At 36.6% G+C, this 19,429-nt stretch overlaps 1 protein-coding gene across 3 annotated transcripts in view; it reads right to left on the bottom strand.

The window, feature by feature from the left end:
* ARHGEF3 (Rho guanine nucleotide exchange factor 3) overlaps window positions 1–19,429 on the bottom strand; it is a 125,505-nt gene that overhangs the window by 7,555 nt on the left and 98,521 nt on the right. For all 3 annotated transcript variants that reach the window (XM_088134200.1, XM_088134201.1, XM_007427984.4), the window contains 6 exons: window positions 14,413–14,520; window positions 6,182–6,352; window positions 3,295–3,357; window positions 3,017–3,113; window positions 1,882–1,958; window positions 916–1,173 (listed from right to left, as the gene is read on the bottom strand). In XM_088134200.1, the coding sequence (XP_087990326.1) occupies window positions 916–1,173; window positions 1,882–1,958; window positions 3,017–3,113; window positions 3,295–3,357; window positions 6,182–6,352; window positions 14,413–14,520 (774 nt within the window). The remainder of the gene's footprint in view (window positions 1–915; window positions 1,174–1,881; window positions 1,959–3,016; window positions 3,114–3,294; window positions 3,358–6,181; window positions 6,353–14,412; window positions 14,521–19,429) is intronic.

Genomic DNA, 19,429 nt, shown 5'->3' on the forward strand with positions numbered 1-19,429 from the left:
ATGTTTTAGCTGCTCTATCTGAACAAATTGCCACATAAAAAGAATAGCAGGGTCCCTTAAGAACAGAAAAAGAGAACTGCTATACAAGGAGAAAGGTCTCTCTAGTTCAGCATTTCTGTGTTCCACAGTAGCCAAGCAGATGCATCCACCAGGTTCACAAGCAGGACCTGAGAGTAAAGCCTGAGTTACAACAAGGGTATATGACCGTGCATATTCAAACCTATTTTCATACATTAGTTAACACACCTAATTACTCTGGTTAATGGACATGTCATCCCTGCCTTGCGCAATTGTGACATACAAATCCAAAAATGAGCTGAGAAAGAAGCAGGACTATGGAAAGGAGGAATATTTACAGCTGTGATATTTAGCAACACACACACACACAGAGTAAGACATGGTTCATGTGTTATCAGATTCTTTGTTGTTTCTGCTTCGACAGCTCAACACAACATATGGAAACCAATAGTTGACCAACCAATTTGGGCGGTGGAGGTCACCTGAGCTGCTTTGCCAAAGGAAAGAGACTACTTAATTCACTTCAGTAAAGAGTGGGTTTGGAGCTGGATACAAGCCATACTGGAGCTGCCTAGCCTGGAAGACCACTTAGCCAATGCTGAAGGAGGCAGCTTCTCACAGCATCTTTCTTCTATAGTGTGAATTCTGAGGGGGAAGGTGGACAAGGCACAATGGAACAAACACTCTGTTAGAAGCAAAGTATTCCTTTGAACTTTTCCACAGCCCTCTAACAAAACTGCTTTTCTGCTTCTACACTGCTAATATTCTTACATTAGCTGTAAGTAATTTTGCAAGCCAAGCACCTACAGAATGTAACTCTATTACAAACAGGTGCCTTGAGATAATTCAACATTTTAAAAAATGGCTCTATTTGCTATATTGTTGCTAAACACATACAGCTTCTTCAAGGTGCTGTTGATCTGGATGGTCATTTGGTGTGTGCCTCAGAATCTCTCTGAGTAGCAATGGATACTTCACCAGACGGCTTCGTGGGATATCAAGGAAATTCCATAAATCTAATTTGCGGCTGAAAGGTGATTCCAGGCAGCGCTGTAGGAAGTCCTGCACTCTATGATCCTGCTTCTTATGGTCCAGCAAAGCTTTAGCAGCTACTTGATTGCTACAATAGCTGTCGTAAGAATTCAAGAACGGAAGCTAAAGAAGAAAAGAAAATTGAAAATAATATGTGGCAAGAGTTTTTATGTGTTCATATTCAAAAATATTTGTTGCTTTTAAGTACAGGCTCCTTACATGAATTGTTTTCAGCATTTTAAATCTGCTACTCTAGGATTCTAGTCAAACAATATTGTAAGTTCTAGAACTTTTATTTTCCCACCTACAGTTTAATGTCTTTGAAAATAGGTATTGCGGCCTTGTATCCAACAGTAAGTTAAAAAAGCAATTTTTTTGAATAGGTGCAATATAGTTGAGTCAGTACAACAATGCAATCTTCTGAAGCAGGTTGATATATGACACCTTAGAACGTTATATTTTTACAGTCAGCAACACTATGCAGAGATTATCTATCACAAGCACTGCTCATCAGCAGATGCAAAGCTTATAAAATACACATTTTTTTTTAGCAAATGAAACTGTGAAGGCAGACCAGTTCTCTTTTATGCCTTTGGCTATGTGAAGTTTGTTCTTTATCTTTAATCTTCTACAGTGTTAGAAAGGTGTCTAAGTATTAAAATCAAAGAACTTTGTCTTTAAAAATTAATACCTTTCCAAGTATCTTAATTTTAACTCAAATATTGACAAATCCTGCTAATATTCATAATTCTATGAACATGTTTCTAGTGTCAGTTAACATCAGGACTTGAAAACTAGGAGCATGAAAACATGCATGAGCATTTTACATACCCAGCTCACAAGAATGTGACCAACCGATTCTGTAGATCCATCAGGCTTCCTAATTTCTTTCAGTCTCCTAAGAAGATCTGATGAAAATACAAGAATAATAAATGCTATGGGAATGAATGGAAGACTTGGTTTATGAATCATTCACTGATCATGTTCATAACATGGAGAGCCAGGCTTAGCAGAGAACGTACCAACTGGTTTTTCCTGCATAAGGGAGATGGCTCTTGAACTTTTGTGTGAAGCAGACATGATGGATTTTCTATTTTTTTGGCTAAACAAGCAGAAGAAGGAAACTTGCCAGTTTGTGATTAGCATCTACTCATAAAAATTCTGCCAAATGACATTAAAGCCCTTCTCATTTTTACAAGGAAGTGAGTCAAGTGACTATCCACTAACCCTCCTGTTTCAGTGGCAAACCTCATGAGATATACCTACTGGTTTCTTCATACATCTATTTTAACTATAGAGCAGTTTTAGTTTTGATCAGAGCAGTGATGTTACAAAAATTATGATTTGGTATTTCTTATTACTAACCTTCTTCTGTCTTTAAGCACCTCTAAAGCTGCAATGACAATCAGAGGAAAAATAAAACTACCAGTAGCATATCCCCCACTTCAGAAATGACCCTTTCAAAACAAGGTTAAGCCTTCTTCTAGTACTGCTGCTTCGTTTGGAATCAGAGTCCCCTCCCCTCATACTCCCCTCACAGCAGCCTTAAAGAAAGAAAAAGACATTTCGGGAAGTCCCAAAAGTAGCTCGATAGAGGGAGAGATAAAGACACACATAAATAAATATGCCATAATTTCATAAATCTTAATAAGCTGAAACAGACAGCTACATAAAATATACCCAAAAAACCTCTGGTGTCCACTTTGGTACTTTTTTTTTTTTTTTTTTTGGTGAGGGGCAATTTGGTTTTATTAGGAACACTCAATTCCGTAATGAAGCCTTAATAGATTAATAGATTCCAACCAATTCTAAGATACATTCCTCCTCCATAAACATAAACCTACACAGTATTATAGAAAGATTGAAATATTAGACATTGCTGCACACTTCAGCTTATAGATTTTGCACTCCAGTATAAAATTGTATACAACTGTTCCTCAAATATACTGAATGCAAGGAATTATACCTTCATGAAGAGGAATTAAAGAATCTAGTGTTCCAAAAATTTGGTTTAATTCTTGTTCAGACATTATGGAGAGCTTAAGCATTGGATCATGGTAAGCCTGCGAAAAGACAGAAAAGCCATACAATAAACACATATTTAAACTCTCTATTAGTGATTATATTTATGCTCTAGCTCCTATATTCAAAGTTTCTTTTCATTAGAATTCTTGTTTATGCATTTGTCACAGAAACGGTATTACCCAGTTTAATCTAAAGATAAAATATGTAAGCATGTAGTACCTTCTTTGCTAACTTTAAGTCTTCTATCAAATCTTCTTCTCCTTGTGAAAGTTCAAATATAGCCTGCAATTTAAAAGAAACTGAGACTTTTTAAAATAAACAAATAAATGTGCTATTTCAATATTCTTACATAACAGTGTGAAATACGGCTAAAGACACATTCAATTTTTCGTTTTCTACTGCAAGGACAAAAAAAAAAGAGAGAGATTATAAAACCAATAGATTAAGTAGTTCTGTTTTTATGTGTATGTTATATTCCAATCTACAGCTTTTTTGTTGACAATTATTAGCTGTATGATTAATTATATAGTCCATTTTGCTACTTCAGAAAAAATTGTAAAGCAGTGGATGCCAGCATAATACTTTCACTTACTTTGGGTTAGCCTTCTCCTATACTAGAATATACTATTTTTATATCAGTATTTCAGAACAAGTTTCATATCTTCACACACATAGACATACTTTAAAAATATTTCAAGTTATGACCACCAGTATTATAGGCTGGATTCACCATTGTTCATTCTCTCCTTTCCCCTATATGTTGCTTAAAATATTCAGTTATCACATCCATTATTTCTTTCTCTCTCTCTCTCTCTCTCTCTCTCTCTCTCTCTCTCTCTCTTTTTTTTAAGTACACTGCCAACCATCTAGGTCTTTCAGTGGTCTACAATAAAAGATTGTCATCATCTTAAGTGTTTATAGATAACCTGCTGTTGCTCTTGCTTTAATAATTGGTCAGGGGGACTCAATTTAACGGAATAAGAGTCAATAAAGTTTTGGCAATGAAACCCTGTATGAGTTGGCATCAGAATTCAGCATTACTGAGCAGCTGCTGAGCACCACAACTGGCCAGAGAACCAATGGCTGCTAGAAAAACTAAAAAATGCTATGTATCTTTTGCTCAGAGTCTGTCATTGTGATTGCTAATAATAATCAGGGAATGTGCACAGAGCACTATATATGAAGCCAAAAAATAGGGATTTTTTTTCCTCCGTTTTCATTCTGACTTTAGACCAAAAGAGCAGAGGGAAAATGAGAAAACCTAGCTTCCTTTTGTCTTTTATCTTGTATATGTTTCCATTTCCTGTCATTTTAAGTGGATCACTAGTTTTGCTATCAGTTTCAGGACAAATTGATGTGTGCAAATTATTTTATTTTTGTTTACTCAAAATAAATTGGTGTTCACTATATCTTCCTGCCCTTGTTTAAAAAGTTCATTTTTCTAGCTTCAAAATAATTTGAGGGAGGAGGGGATTGTTCAAATCAAATCAATGTCATTCTCTTTTCTTTCCCCACTTTACTCATGACTTGATTCAAAAGACTTTTACGCTTAATGTTCTTGAAGTGCATGATAGCCTTGTATGGGTCTTTTGGCAAAGCAACTAGACTCAGTTTATTTCCAGATGAGACCCGGTCTATTGTGTAAAAAACAAGAAAGGCCGCTACCTTAGGCATGAATGCTTGGAATATCAAATAAAACGTCTTGCTTCTGATTAAACATGCACTAGATCATTCTGAATGAACAGCTCAAAGGCTAATCAATTTACAACACCAAGAGACTGGAATGAAAAAAATAATTAATATCACATGCCTGGTAGGCAATGAATATTTTAATGCAAGAAGATAAAGGGTTCCAATAATATTCCTTTGAGCTAGCTCTGTGTTAACAATAACTAAATATTATTTCTTGCTTCATTAAGCTGCAGCTCTCTGTTAGCATACTGTATCTGGGCTGCAAAAGTATGAGCAACCATCAGATGGCAGCAAAGTGTTAAGAGTTTTCTATATCTTTTTGTTCCCATTCACTGGGTCACCTGGATTTTTGCAGCCCACATCTTGTATGTCTTCTCTTTATAGAATATTCACACATTCATGAGCCTTATGATATGACATTCATTTCAGAAATATATTAGTCTCCATCTGATTTCTAATGAAACTTCTGGATTGGTTATCTGATAATTTTTAAATAAGTGTAAGCCTTTGTTATGTTGTCTCAAACAATGCTTGCCAGGATAATCCTAAGTATAGCCCTTCAACTGTAAAAAAGTTTAACACTTGATCTTGTTCTCATGACACAATTAAGGGGGCCATGGAGGAAAGTAAGCATGTCAATGCATTCCAAAACTGAATTAATGAAAGTTAATAGACCCAGAGAACTAGTAAGGTTAGATTCAGCCTCATACAGACCATTTTTCTGTTGTTAAGCTAATTCCTTTATTTAGCTTCTATGTTATGCAAACTACTTATCAGAAAGTTAACTATTCCTTCAGATGTCTAAAGGGGCTTTGTGAAAATGGGGCTTCCCTAAGTACTAACTCTATGGTTGTTTTGGTTTTCATCCCACCCTTGCTCAGTCACATAGGAGGTAGTGATGGATTTTATTGTAGACCACTGAAAGACCTTGATAGTTGGCAATGTACTTAATAAACCAGGGTAGTTATGGACATTGCTTCCTTGTATCTGACTGTAGTGGTACTGTCCCCAGTCACACATCCATTTTTTTTCCCACTCTGGAGTTGGGTGGGAAAGTAGGAGTGGGAAGGGAAGTAACAATGACAATTGGATTGCTAATTGAACAATCTGAGACCATGTGCTGGGAGAGCAAATTTAAAGCCTGGTTAATGTGTGTTGTGCTAACATCTTGAGAGTTGCACATGTTCAGGAAGGAGACCTTCTTACCTCATAACTATTGTCTAAGTAGCCATTCTAGAACTAAGACAGGAAGCAAAATGTGCAACTATTATTTTGCTATTCATTTCTGCTTTTCAATATTCTTAATCAATGGAAAAAAATTTCTAGGAACAATTCACACTGGCTGAGTTCACATATCAAGATAGGCCATAATGTTCACAAAAAACAGCCCCAAAGACAATATAAATAAGCAAACCTCTTGACGCTTAATTTCTTTGGAGGTGAGCATCTGATTGACACAAACATCAAAAGTCTCACTCCAGAGTTTACTGTCTCGTCGCTTGGTGCTAGCAGAGGGTACATTCCTCATCCAGGGACGTGACGCAAGTAGATCAGATCTACTCTCACTACGAAAACTGATAGAACGCTATGAAAAGGAAAACTAACATTACTACTTAGATAACATTTGATTTAAAGTATTGGTGCTGAATAGAAGCAGAATGAAACTTGGTTGCTAATTTTGGACCAGCCTAGCTCACAGGTGTCTTAGCAATAACACTGGGTGGGAAACCATATACTGCTTTGGTCTTTTGGGAGGAAAACTATTATAAATGTTCCAACAATTTCCTTTTGAAAACTTACCCATAACTAATCTTTGCTGAGTTCAAAAAGCAGTCAAATAAGAAAATTGATGAAGTTGAAATACATAACTTGGGTTGGGGAAACCCTGCAATTTACTGTAAATGAAATTGTACATCGGAAATTACCACTGTAAACATAATGCATGTACATATTTTAATCACCAGAAATGAAAGGAAAGTGCTCAGAAAATCTTAATGTTCAAATGTGAGTCTCTGTAATTAAATACATTTTATATTCCTTGATCACTCGTTTGCATATGCACATTTTAAAAAACTATTATACCTAAACCATACTAGTACTTAGGCAGAATCTTAAAATGCATCTTGCAAAAAAGAATTATAGAGCGGCTCCACTATCATCAAGCAATACTCCTTTATCCCTGTTAATTCACCAAATGGCACTAGAGGGACATGCAGCAGGAAGGATCTGACATCTACTCAGAATAAATCTCATTGAATTCCAGGCAAGGGTATATAGATGCCATCAAGAGGTGTTGGAACTGTATCCCAGCCAGCACCAGAATTCTGGGAGTTGCCGTTTCAATATCAGTTGAAGAATACTAGAGCCTTTGAACTGTGGTGCTGGAGAAGACTCTTGAGAGTCCCCTGGACTGCTAGGAGGTCAAACCAGTCAATCTTAAAGGAAATCAACCCTGATTGCTCATTGGAAGGATCGATAATGAAGCTCAAGCTCAGATACTTTGGTCACCTAATGCGAAGAGAGGACTCTTTGGAAAAGACCCTGATGCTGGGAAAGATTGAAGGCAAAAGGAGAAGAGGACGGCAGAGGATGAGATGGTTAGATAGCATCACTGAAGCAATGAGCATGAAACTGAGCAAACTCAGGGAGGCAGTGAAGGACCGGAAGGCCTGGCGCAGTATGGTTCATGGGGTCACGGAGAGTCGGACACGACTTAACGACTAAACAACAACAACTAATGAAGGAAAAAGAAAAAAAATATTATGCTAAACCTAAAAGACAGGTATTCGGTAGTGGTGCCAGGCATAACTTCCTTGGAGAAGACATCCCATTGCAACAATATTGTTAATATTTGTAATTGTACTTTGTATTGTAAAGATGTAATAATATTTGTATTGTAAAGATGTAATAATACATCTTTAGTAGATGTAATGCTCACTGCTAACAGCTAATATTTAGAAAACATCATTGGATTATGGCCTCTGTATGGAGGAAGGTTTCCTCAAGAAGGGGCACTCTTTCAAGTAGTCAGTTTCAAGCCATTTAAGGTTTAAAATTAAGCAGTAGCACTTTGAATTTGGCGTAGAACCAAACTTACAGCTGATGAAGTTCTTTTAAGTTTGCTGAAATATAATTCAAGGAAGTAGTGGCAGCCAAAAATCTAATTGTTCCAGCCTTTTCAAATTGAAGCTTCTAGATTATATTTTTAGAGGTCTTAATATGATTAGTGGGCTATTGCAGTATTAGCAAAGCAAGGTAAACTCCGTGTTACAAAGGCTATCTGGATTTTCAAGTCCAAGTGTTGAATTCAGGAGCATCTCCAAGCTGCATGCCTACCCTCCTTTTTGGAGGGGTGGGGGGAGAACCCACTCAGAAACTATCCAATAGATCTTTCTAAATTAAAGAAAAATTGGAGAATTATGTATGTACAGGACTGAGATCTTAATATTCATCCTTCCTGTGCATCAACCTAGGAACTTTTGTCAACTGATCAGTATATCATTCATACAAGTTACAAGGTAAATATATATATATTTGTACCAAAAGAAATGTAACAATCTCAAAGCCATCAAAATTTACACCTTTTATCAACAAAATATTGAAAATATAAAAACAAACAAAAAAAGCAGACTTCAGGCTGACAGAACAAAATGCTGAATATTATATAGATGTTCTAATTATCTTCCTTGGCTGCGGATGATATCCGTATACTGCCTTACCTGTGTCTAATTCTCGTACATATCAGAGATTAATTTGGTGGATATATGGCAACAGTGAAATCAATTGTAACAAGATTTTTTTCAGTCTCACTTCACAGCTGTTCTTGACTAGGTTTCATTGGCACCTCAATCTTCAGAAGAAGTGGTTAATAAATGTAATATATGTATTATAGCTATGTCAGTGTTCCCCAGCAACATTATCAATTACCACAAGAGTCACCCAGTTTTTATAGATGGTACTGAAATACTCTTTATTAAAGGATTCATACTTTATAAAACAAATGCAACAAGAGTTTGAACAATTCTTTTTAATTATAAACAGACATTCTGTTTATAATTAAAGCATTCTGGTTGCTTAGGGTGTCTTTAAGGCATCTATATGTGGTAGTATTACTGTTTATGTAAGCCTTAATGGAAAAAGAAAAAAAATCAAGAAATCAAATGGAAAAATACTGGGGCAGAGGGAATTAAGGAACGTCTGAGCACATATGAAACTTACGTGTAAAGTGCTATATAAGGTTTTATGAATGTTAAGCAAGAACTGAATTACCGTATTTTTCCGTCAATAAGACGCCCCCATGTACAAGACAACCCCCACTTTTCCAACCCAAAATTAAGAAATCAATATTTTAAAGATAGTGCAGAACACATTTTTATTTAGTAATTAATCTCTGATATGTACGAGAATTAGACACAGGCAAGGCATTACCATTTACCTGATACACTCGGTGGGAGGAGGTCCAAACTGTCTCTCTGCAGCTCTGTTTCCACGCTCTTTTGCATAACTGATTACATTCAATCACGAGTGAAACTGCCGATAGCTTGTCTCTGCGAACAGACTTCCTCCAATTGGTTTGTTCAGCATCAGTTGACGTCAGTTACATAAGGCTCGTGATTGGAAGAAGTCTCTTTGCAGACTCAAGCTATTTCACTCGTGACTGGAGGCTAGCAATAGGAGGAAGCCTCTTTGGAGAGACAAAGTATGAGCAGTTTTGCAACCGCGTGGTTCTCTCCTCGGCTGACTCCTTGAATAAGACGCCCTTCAATTTTTAGCATAAGGATTTTAGAAAAAAGTATCTTCTTATAGTCGGAAAAATACGGTATCTTTATGCACCTGAAACAGAATATTCATTGAATCGTATAAAGCAAAGATACTGTGAGGTGAAAGACCTGATAAATTACTAGCTTCTTCCTAGTAAATAACTGCAGCAGGGAAATATTATTTCTACTATTAAGAAAACCCAGGGCAAAATATATAAGGACTCACAACTTTGGTTTTTACTTTTACTCTTGCTTATATAATGCAGACTCAAACAGAAGAAAGGAACTAAAGGAACAAAATTAATAAATTATATTAAAAACTCTTCTTAAAAGTATGTATGATGAAGCTGCCTACTGTATTTAGCTTTATTTGTCCAATAGATAGTATTAGATCTATAAAAACAGGAAAAGCTCCTGGCCTGCAGCATTCTGAGAAGCTTCACAATCTCTGATGGCAAAAAATGGGAAGCACTGTATCAGTCCCCAAAGTGGAACACAGAACTCAATGGAGAAACCACTACTAGCAATGGTGAGAACCTAGGAACCTATAATGACGTCCATTAAACTGACAGCTGATGGTTCAGCCTACCAGGATGGAGAGGGTTTGGCCAAGTCAAAGCCAATGTTTTTTATTGTCTCCCTGATACATAGGAGCCTACCAAAGGTATTGTATGGAGGAGAAAGAGGTATGAGACATCGAAGTAAATAGCTACTTGCCTGACTCTGGAGGAGAGTACACAGCAAAAGAGCCACACTAATAGATTGGCTATCAAGGTTGGCTGCGGTAAGAAGGCTGCTGTGGAAGTTACAACGTGGCCAAATCCCTTGCAATGACCTTATAACCCCATCAGAGTACTAAAAAGTCCATATCAGCTTCAGTTGTTCTTCCAACTATTCTGGGGAAGATCAATTATCTGTCCTCTGTCCTTGAAACCCGAGCACAGACTAAAATGTCCTTTTCAAGCAACTTTTATTCTGAATGTTATAGTTCATAAAAATCACAGAGTTGGAAGGAACCACTTGGATCATCAAGTCCACTCCTCCTTGCTCAGTGCAGGAATCCATATTAACAAACTATATTCAAAAAGTAATACTATCCCTTTCCTTTTGAAATATATTGTTTGAGGACATCTGTCATATTTGAGCTGTCTCTTTCCTAGCTTCAGACTGGAAGTTAAAATTATACTTAAGAAATTACTTCTAATATTTGGTTTCAGAGTGCATCTTCTCTTGCTCCTTCTTCAATAAGTAACAAAAAAGGCATGTTTGTTGTATTATCTAGTTAGAATTGAAACTACAAGTTGAACAAAGATCAGCAAAAGAACAAGTTCTGATCTATATCCAATCAGTTACTGTAGTCAGATTAAATTCTGAATTGTTTTAATAATAGATCAGAATAAGTGTTTGTTTTATTTTAGTTAAATGCTCTCCTTGTATTCTTCTCATTTTACTTGTCTGCTGACAATAAACTACCTATTGTTGTGCAGTTGAACAGAAATCTCCTTAAACAATATTCTGTAAACATTATTGAAAAATTATCAAACCCTTATCCAACTCAGATAATTTCTCCAGAAATATATTAGAACTTGGGTACCAAAAACCATGTCATGTCCAAGAAAAATCAAAGGCACTGATGTCTCTCTCTCCAGACAAAAAGTATCCCACAGGGCAACCAAGAGTTTCAGAGTCCAAATCGGATACAAATCCAACTAAAATGCCTTTAGAAAACTTGCTGTAATCTAGAATATTTAGATCCAATTGGATACAACTTGAAGAAAATGTGCAGCTATATGTGTGAGCCACGTTTGGATGGCCCCAAGTTAATCACAGAAGCCACAAAATCTTGATTTACATCAGACTCATAGCTCTGGTCCCTCCAATCCATGATTCTATGAGTTCTCAACCTTAAATCTCACCCAGGGCGAGTATGAGTAGCAAGGTATTTTGCTATGAAATATATTTATATAAATATAATTTATTAACATTCTGAATAGAAAGGTAAAAACAGTGGATTATAAGGAATACAGATACAAAACATTAGACTGGTACTTGATGGACTGGAAGCCTGGATAGAAAACTTAATCCTAACTCTGGTGAGCAAATGGGATCCATCATTCTTAGGGTTTTTGATTTATTGCTTTTCTTTTCCTAACCCAGCATCTTGATTCTGCTACCTGACTCTTTGGATCCAAGTGAAGAAATCATACAGATGGTAGGCATGACACCAGCTTGGCGTGCAAGGCATTTAAATTATTCTAAAAGGAAGTTAGACTTTTCAGATGCATGGTGGGGAACTTAAAGGAGCAGGTGCTGGAGAAAGGGACAAAAGACAGGCATGGATGCATGAACGTTATAATGGCAGCCTTTGGCCAGTGATTCCTGGCCCTAAATGTGCTGTTGATTTTTGTTTCAAGTCTGGCGGGGAATTTTTTGCCCAACAAAAATTAATCTTCGGTGGGATTCTGCTTGTTCTATTCCTTTATACTAAGTATTAAGGTCTTGGTCTTCTTTGTGTGAATTATTCTGCTCAGTTGCATTTTTTTTACCTGCTTATAAAAGCAGAGAAGGGATGTGTGCAAAATCGTGTTTTGTTTTTAGTGGGTAGGTATATAACAGTGGACCCAATGCCTTTTTTATTTACTTTGTTTTGAAAATCTTATGGTTTGTTCATCGTGGTAAGAACCATGATAAATAAATATTTTTAAATAATAGTATAAGAACACCATGAGGAACAAACAATTTTTTTTCCCCATTGGTACAATCAGAAAAGGAAACGAAAACTTCAACCATTATTATACCTACAGTTGACTGATACCAAATATTAATACCAAAAGCAAGACAGTGTTCCTGGAAGAATGAATCAATCAATAAATGAATCAATAATACACCCACAGTCATACTGGGATCAGACTAACACCCCTTGAGGAAATCATTTTAGTACTGCAGCACTGTGAAAAGAGATAGACAGAGCACAATAATAAAACTTAACATCTAATTCACTTTTCACTGTGAGCAAAAAGAACTAATGAATCCTTTTTCTGTCTGGGTAATATTTTTATTAACAGAAGAGTAAGGTTGCTTCAAGCCACAAGATTTCTCATGTTACTCATACATTGCTCTTTGACTGGAAGCCACACGAGGAACTGCAATTTATTTTTGTCATCCATGTTACCTTTTTTGGTATTTATTCCATTATGTTTTGTCCACATCAATCAGTACAAAATAAAGAAGCAGGACTGCCTATTTTAGAAAATTATTTTTATTGAAGCAACAATAACCATTTGTGCATGTGTTTCAGTGTCAAAATAGCTACATGTTGGTACTTTCTCCCATCTCTGCTCTCATTTTTAAACTGGAAATGGTGCTGGCCTTCTTTGTATGCTTGTTACAGGCTAAACACTCATGTAGATTTGGTGAACTGTAATGCATGTCATGGACCAGAGATCCTAACTGCTTCTGGATGGTAGGATATCTAGAATTTGGAGAGCATGTTAAAGGTACTCTTAAAAAATAGCTATCATGGTTCACTCACAGTAGATTCACTTCTAATCAAAGCATGTCCTAAGCATGTCTGAATTATATGTTGGTCCCAGAAGCATTTTTTGAAATAAAAGTTGTGTTGAAGCTTGGTGATTTTCTTTGCAGTATGCTACCTTCCCTTTAAAGAAACAAAATGTAAAGAACCTAAATCAAATAAAATAGCAAGGTACGGATCTTGCAGGTTCCAGAGGGGATATCTGCAGGTGCAGTATCACGTTAGGGATCCAGCTTCTAGATCAGTGTTTCTCAACCTTGGCAACTTTAAGATGGGTGGACTTCAACTCCCAGAATTCCCCAGCCAGCCCTGCTGGCTGGGGAATTCTGGGAGCTGAAGTCCATCCATCTTAAAGCTGCCAAGGTTGAGAAACACTGTTCTAGATTTTATCCTCTGCAGCATGTTACAGAGTTTAAAAGGCTGAGCCTGGAGCAGCTTGGATCTTCAAAAGTCAATAACGATATCTATTAACTCACTCTATAGTCATTATTTGGGTGAGACAATTTCCAAGTCAGATTACAGACTGAACTGCTTCTGAAAACACTGTTACTTTCAAAATCTGAGAAATTTAGACTGCAATGAGAAACGAATATGAATTGCTTCATATTTATATTTTCTGGTTGTCTGGTAATCTAAAGGTCAGTTTTCTCTCTCCTCAAAAAGATACACAAAAATAGCTAAGTACTTATATAATCAATATTGATCTGCTTTCATGTATAATTTAACCTTCAAATTATCAAAGCAGTGATTCATCAATATTCATTTTCATGCAGTCTGTACAAGAACATGCAGATGAATGGATCTCGGGTTCATTAAAACCATAATATTTTACACTATATTTGCAGTTTTAAATACATATTTGAAAACTGAGCAGCAACTGAAAAATCTGTTCATGGGACATAAACTATTATGTCTATTTCAACAATAGCAGAATTATTAAAATTTAAGTTTGTAATTTCAACTATTAAGAGTTCCTAGAAAAGTTACATTTTAGAGGGAGAAATCTCCAATTGAATATTTTACATTTTTATTATAAGAAATTAAAATGCAGTGATATTTTAACATTAAGTTATATTCTCCTCTTTGTCAGAAAAACAGGAAAGGTTTACAGAAAGCACAGTAGGGTCATTAGCAACTCTGTGAACATACACTGTTATGCAACAGAACTCTTTCATTTGCCTTCCCAAAAGTAAAAAAACGTCATACTGTTTTAGATTTTGGAAGTATTTTTCACTGATACACATGTTCAGTATGGAAAAGTGCTATATGCATAAGACAAGAAAGAATTCACAAGCACAGCTGTATTCATTACACCAAATCCCACTTAACAATTTTTAAGAGACTCTTTACCTGGAGAGTCTGGCCAAATCGCTTCAAAGGAGTTGTTCGGACAGGAGGAATTAAACTTGCTAGTGATGTCACTCTAGAAAGAGGCTTGACCCGCTTGTTACTGGGCTCCTGTAAATTTTAGACAAATTAATTACATATAAGCATCATTATACAGGTGATTCCTAATACAAGAGGGAAGCCACAACAAAATGTTACTTGCCCACTCATCCCCAACCCCCAGGGCTCCAACCAGAAAAGATCTTCATTTTAGATAATGCTAGCCTAAAAAGGCCAGGTTGTTAAACATGAATCTGACTGCATCTTTGATACTATTACATTCATGTTTACTCTGCTATTGCGCTGGAGACAATTAAGAGTAGGGGCTTAGAAGATCACTCCATTGTGACCCTACCACCTAGATGATCTCATGTAACAATGAAAAGACAACAGGACTGAGCAGATTCATATCACACTGATTTCTAATGGCCATTTTTCTTTCATGGCTCCTTAAGTCTCCTAAAATAGCGCAAGGGAAGGGTGTTATGCTCATGGTTTGTGTGTGTGTATTCTTCTCAGTCCTAAGGAGTGAGTGCCTCTCGAATGCTGTTAAAATACTGTCTGTTACATTCTCAAGCAGGCATATTTACTATTACCTTATGACATTCTCTCCCCCAACACACACACTAACACCTTCAACATTTTATGATTAAGTTACTCTCAAGAATTCCTCAGGGTTAAGCTATCCTCATTAGTTCCTTCTGAGGTTTCTTTCTTTTTCTCGGTATAAACTAATATCCTTTTGTATTTAGGGTACTTTTTTTAAGCTTCTACTTTTTGGTTTCAGTGCAGTATAATTGATAGTTCCCTTTCTCAAGTTGGCTCCTTGGATCATTGGTCATGATACCTGGGATGATGGGAGATGTAGTCCAACATATATGGAGGTAACATGAGAGTTGGCTAAGCTATAGGAATACATGAACACAATCAAGTTGCATACTGGCAGTTAAGATATTTTTGCTCAGAACACCCAGCTCTGGCAAACATGAAATGCCTGCAGTACAAGAGAGTATACTGCGTGAGGGGCACATAAACCCAAAATGAGTGAGATGTTTTCTTTGAAATGGGGCTTATTATTAAGTAATTGTATACAGAATTACATTTTGTTAAACAACCCCATTCTGAAAATCCAGCTCCCCAAACAATTTCTTATCTCCTTTAATATTGTAAAAAATTCAGCAGCTATGCATGTTTTGACAAGATGTTCCTGAAGGGCATAGATACAGTGTAAAAACAGAAATATTTAGCCTCACATATTTCTCCCTGCTGATACTCAAATCGTTATACAGTTCTGCATTCAGTAATGAAAATCTTTTGAAAGAGGCAAAAGTTAGAACACTAAACTGACAATATCAGTAAAGAACATTTGCACATTTAACATTTTTATTGAAGTGTACACTGTTCAATATCCAATGTATTTCTAAATGCACTGAAACATATACATTTATTATATTTAAACACTTAATAAGCATCTAGCATTAAGTAAAACACATAAATAATATATCACATTCTATTTAAATCCGTGTTTGTCAAGATTTTCTGAAGAGATACTAAGTTATTTCTGCATGCCAGAAAAATATAAACAAAATTGACATAACTGGTAAACAATTTTTAAAGTTTATGATTACCCTTGCCTTCCTAATATCCATCCGATACTGAAGGGATCTTGGGCAGCACATGCAAAAGGCAAAATCTGAGAGAAAAAATTAAATGTTCCAGGTAATGTGAAAAAAATTACCAAAAAAAAAAAAACCAAAACACCCCAGGACTTCTAGGAGATATGAATTTATTAATGCATCAAAAATCATATTTTAAAGAACATCTTAAGCACATTCACCTCTCTTTTTCAGCCATAATTATGAAGTTTACTTAAGCACCTTGTAACTCCAGGTTTCTAGGGGAAAAAAATCCCAGGGAAAATAAGCCAGACCTTACTACAATCTTCCACATGTTAGTAAATGCATGGTGGCAATTCTTCTTGTAAAAAACAAGACACAAACAAAAACCAGAGCAGTGGCAGCTTCCTTAATATTGGTCAGAAATACTGTTTCCATCAGCGCAGATATGGACAGGAGCATCAAACGCAAAGCTACGTATTTATTTCTCTGCAGACAAAGCTGAAGTCCATCAATATCCCCTAAAACCTGGCACTAAAATTTGAAAAAGCCTCCCATATATCTATCAAGACCCTGTTCTGTTGCAGATGCTCTGAAGACAACAACGGCCAGCTTGCCCTCATCTTTAGCCAAGGTGGATTCAATTTCCTTTGTCTTCAGCAGTGGTGACTTAGCTCAGTCTTTTGGAAGGTACATTTATTTTTACGCCACTGCAGCACTACCAGAATACTGAACACAGGAGGGAAGTCTTCGAGCGCTTGCTATCATTCTCCTCTAAATGGCCCTTCAAGCCACCAGCTGCTTCTTGTTTAGCATGCCAATGCTGCTGTGCCGCGGTCCTCCCGGGGCAGAGGAAGGCTTCTCATCAATCACACTGCACTGCAGTCCCAGGCACCTAAGTCCCAAATGCATGGGACAGAGCTATGCTGCGGTCCCCTTTTCTGAATGTGTGATATTCTTCCGAATGTAATAACCAGTATTTAAACTATACGGAGTTACAACTGGGTTCCAAAATTCAGATTCAGGTATTATTGAAAACTTGTTATCTCTACCCTGTAATTCCAGGAAGTAAAACATGGAGCTTCAAAATGTTTTAGCAATTCCTAAATTGCTAAAATTAATTATCTGATTTGTCTCCATGAGCAATAACCTTCACAAAAATAAACCATTCTAACTCTGGATAATAAGAGGAAAACTCATTAGATGCTGAAGATGCTGATTCATTCCAACCTTTGATGTGTAAATGAAGTGTCTTTTAGACATTTTACCAAACCCTTGGAAAGCATATAAACAGCTCCCTTGCAGTTAAGAAGCAAGAAGGCTAAATCAATTTTCTGTTGAGACCCAAAGTCCTTTCAAGGTATTCTGTCATGGGCTGCAGCCTAACGGTGAATGAGGCCACACTTCCTCCCTCTCTCTTTCTCGGACATTATCTTTCTTTCTCTCTTTGCTTAACTGGCTGCCAGTGGAGAGACAGATCACGGATTACTTGCTAAAGGCCACATGCTTCCTACCCCTAGTTTAAACGATCCAACCACATGGGCAAGGTCCAACTGCTTTGATCTTTCTGCAGAACTAACTCCCTAACCTAGTACAAAACTAATTTTCTGGGATATAGCCAGATCATTTGCCCTTGCTATTTAAGTATCCTCCCCATAAACATTCATATACCAGCATTTCACTCCTAGCTGGAATAATCTCTAAAGGGCATTCAAATCAAAGGACAAAATGAGTTCAGAGGTGGTATATATTTATACAGGTTATGTTTTCCTAAGCTTTAATGAATGCCTGGCTATGGAGAATACTGCAGAGCCAATCTACTAGTGAAGTCAGTTTGCTACAGGGTTTGCTGCGATAAGACAGTTGCTGCAGAAGTAGCATCATGCCAAGTCCTTTGAAATGATGCAGGACTCTGTATTTATATCTATATAAGTTGGCCCTCTTTGTTTATTAGCTATCTTCCCAAATGTTCAATAACTATTCATAAATCAGCATCTCACACACTGCTGGAATAATCTCTAAAGGGCAATTTGTTAAATTTCATCCCATTCTTTAGGGCCATTCTTCAAGCTTGCCTCTTTTAAATCTTCTTTTTCTCTCCTAAAGTGTTAACCACTCCTCCTAGTCTTATACCATCTGCAAATGTGGTAAGCTTCCCCTAAACCCTTCAATTCAGATCATTAATAAAAATATTGAACAACAGAAGGCCCAGGATTCAGCCTTGTAACACATCATTTGATACTATTTACCAGACTGATCTGGAACTACTTGTGTGTCATGTACCTATAATGAATCTATTAAACAGCTGTATCCTAATCCGTATTTTTACCATTTTATCAATGGGGATATGAGAGCCTTTGACAGATGTTTTGCTGAAATCAAGGTATACTACATCCACTCCCAATCTATTAAGCTGATACATCTGTCAAAAAAGTAGGTAAGATTAGTTTGGCATGACAAGTTTGTGAAAAACCCATGCTGGCTCTTGTTGCTTTTGCATTTCTATCTAAATGCTCACAAGTATGCTGTTTAATAATCTGCTGCAGGACTTTGCCCAGTATAGATGTCAAACGCTCAGGTCTGTAATTTTCTAGGTCCTCCATCTTCTACTTCTGAAGATATGGATGTTTGCTTTCCTCTGTTTTTCTAGGCCTTGCCAGTTGTTCAGTGGGTCTCAAAAATTTCAGTTAGTGACTTTGAAATCACTTCTGATTTTATCTTCAATAGCCTCAGATGTAATTCATGTGGCCCTGGAGGGTTGAATTCATTTAAAATTAATGAAGTGTTATATTACCCTCTCCTTGTCTCTCTTGAGCTTCAACTTTCTCTTTGTACTATTGGCACAAAATAGTATAAGAGTGGGTCTAAGGCTAAAAGATTTAAGCAACCATTTATATGCACACACGCACATATAGTATATACACACAGGTGCAGATTTCCCCCTTATCAGTGAAGAGAGCTGCCTCCTAGCCAGTGCACCTTAAGGCTTTGAGGGGGAATCTCAGAAAATCTCCACCTTAATATACACTCACTAAGATATTGTGATCTAAATTAAAGAGTTCACTTGCTGGAATCCTTGTATCACTAACTCTTTCATCTTAATTCTTTTTCCTAAAGAGAACTCTGTGAGAATCGTGCGCTTTAGGTTTAGGTAGCTGCTGAAGGCCAGACAAATGGCCATCTAGGGCTTTGTTTCTTTATTGGGAGAAGACAAATATAAAATAAAAGTTAAGGTATTCCTCCTTTCTGCCATCACCTGTTACTAATTCATATATTTTTCTTTGCAACAGTCCTACAACCTCTTTGCCTTTCCTTTTTTCCTTTAACGTATCTGAAATAGCCTTTTATGTTGTTTGGGCATTTTT

This window comes from Python bivittatus, unplaced genomic scaffold (genome assembly GCF_059951505.1).
Source record: "Python bivittatus isolate LINGU-HERP-01145 unplaced genomic scaffold, Pbiv_v1 ctg000080_np1212, whole genome shotgun sequence".
NCBI classification, from domain to species: Eukaryota; Metazoa; Chordata; class Lepidosauria; order Squamata; family Pythonidae; genus Python; species Python bivittatus.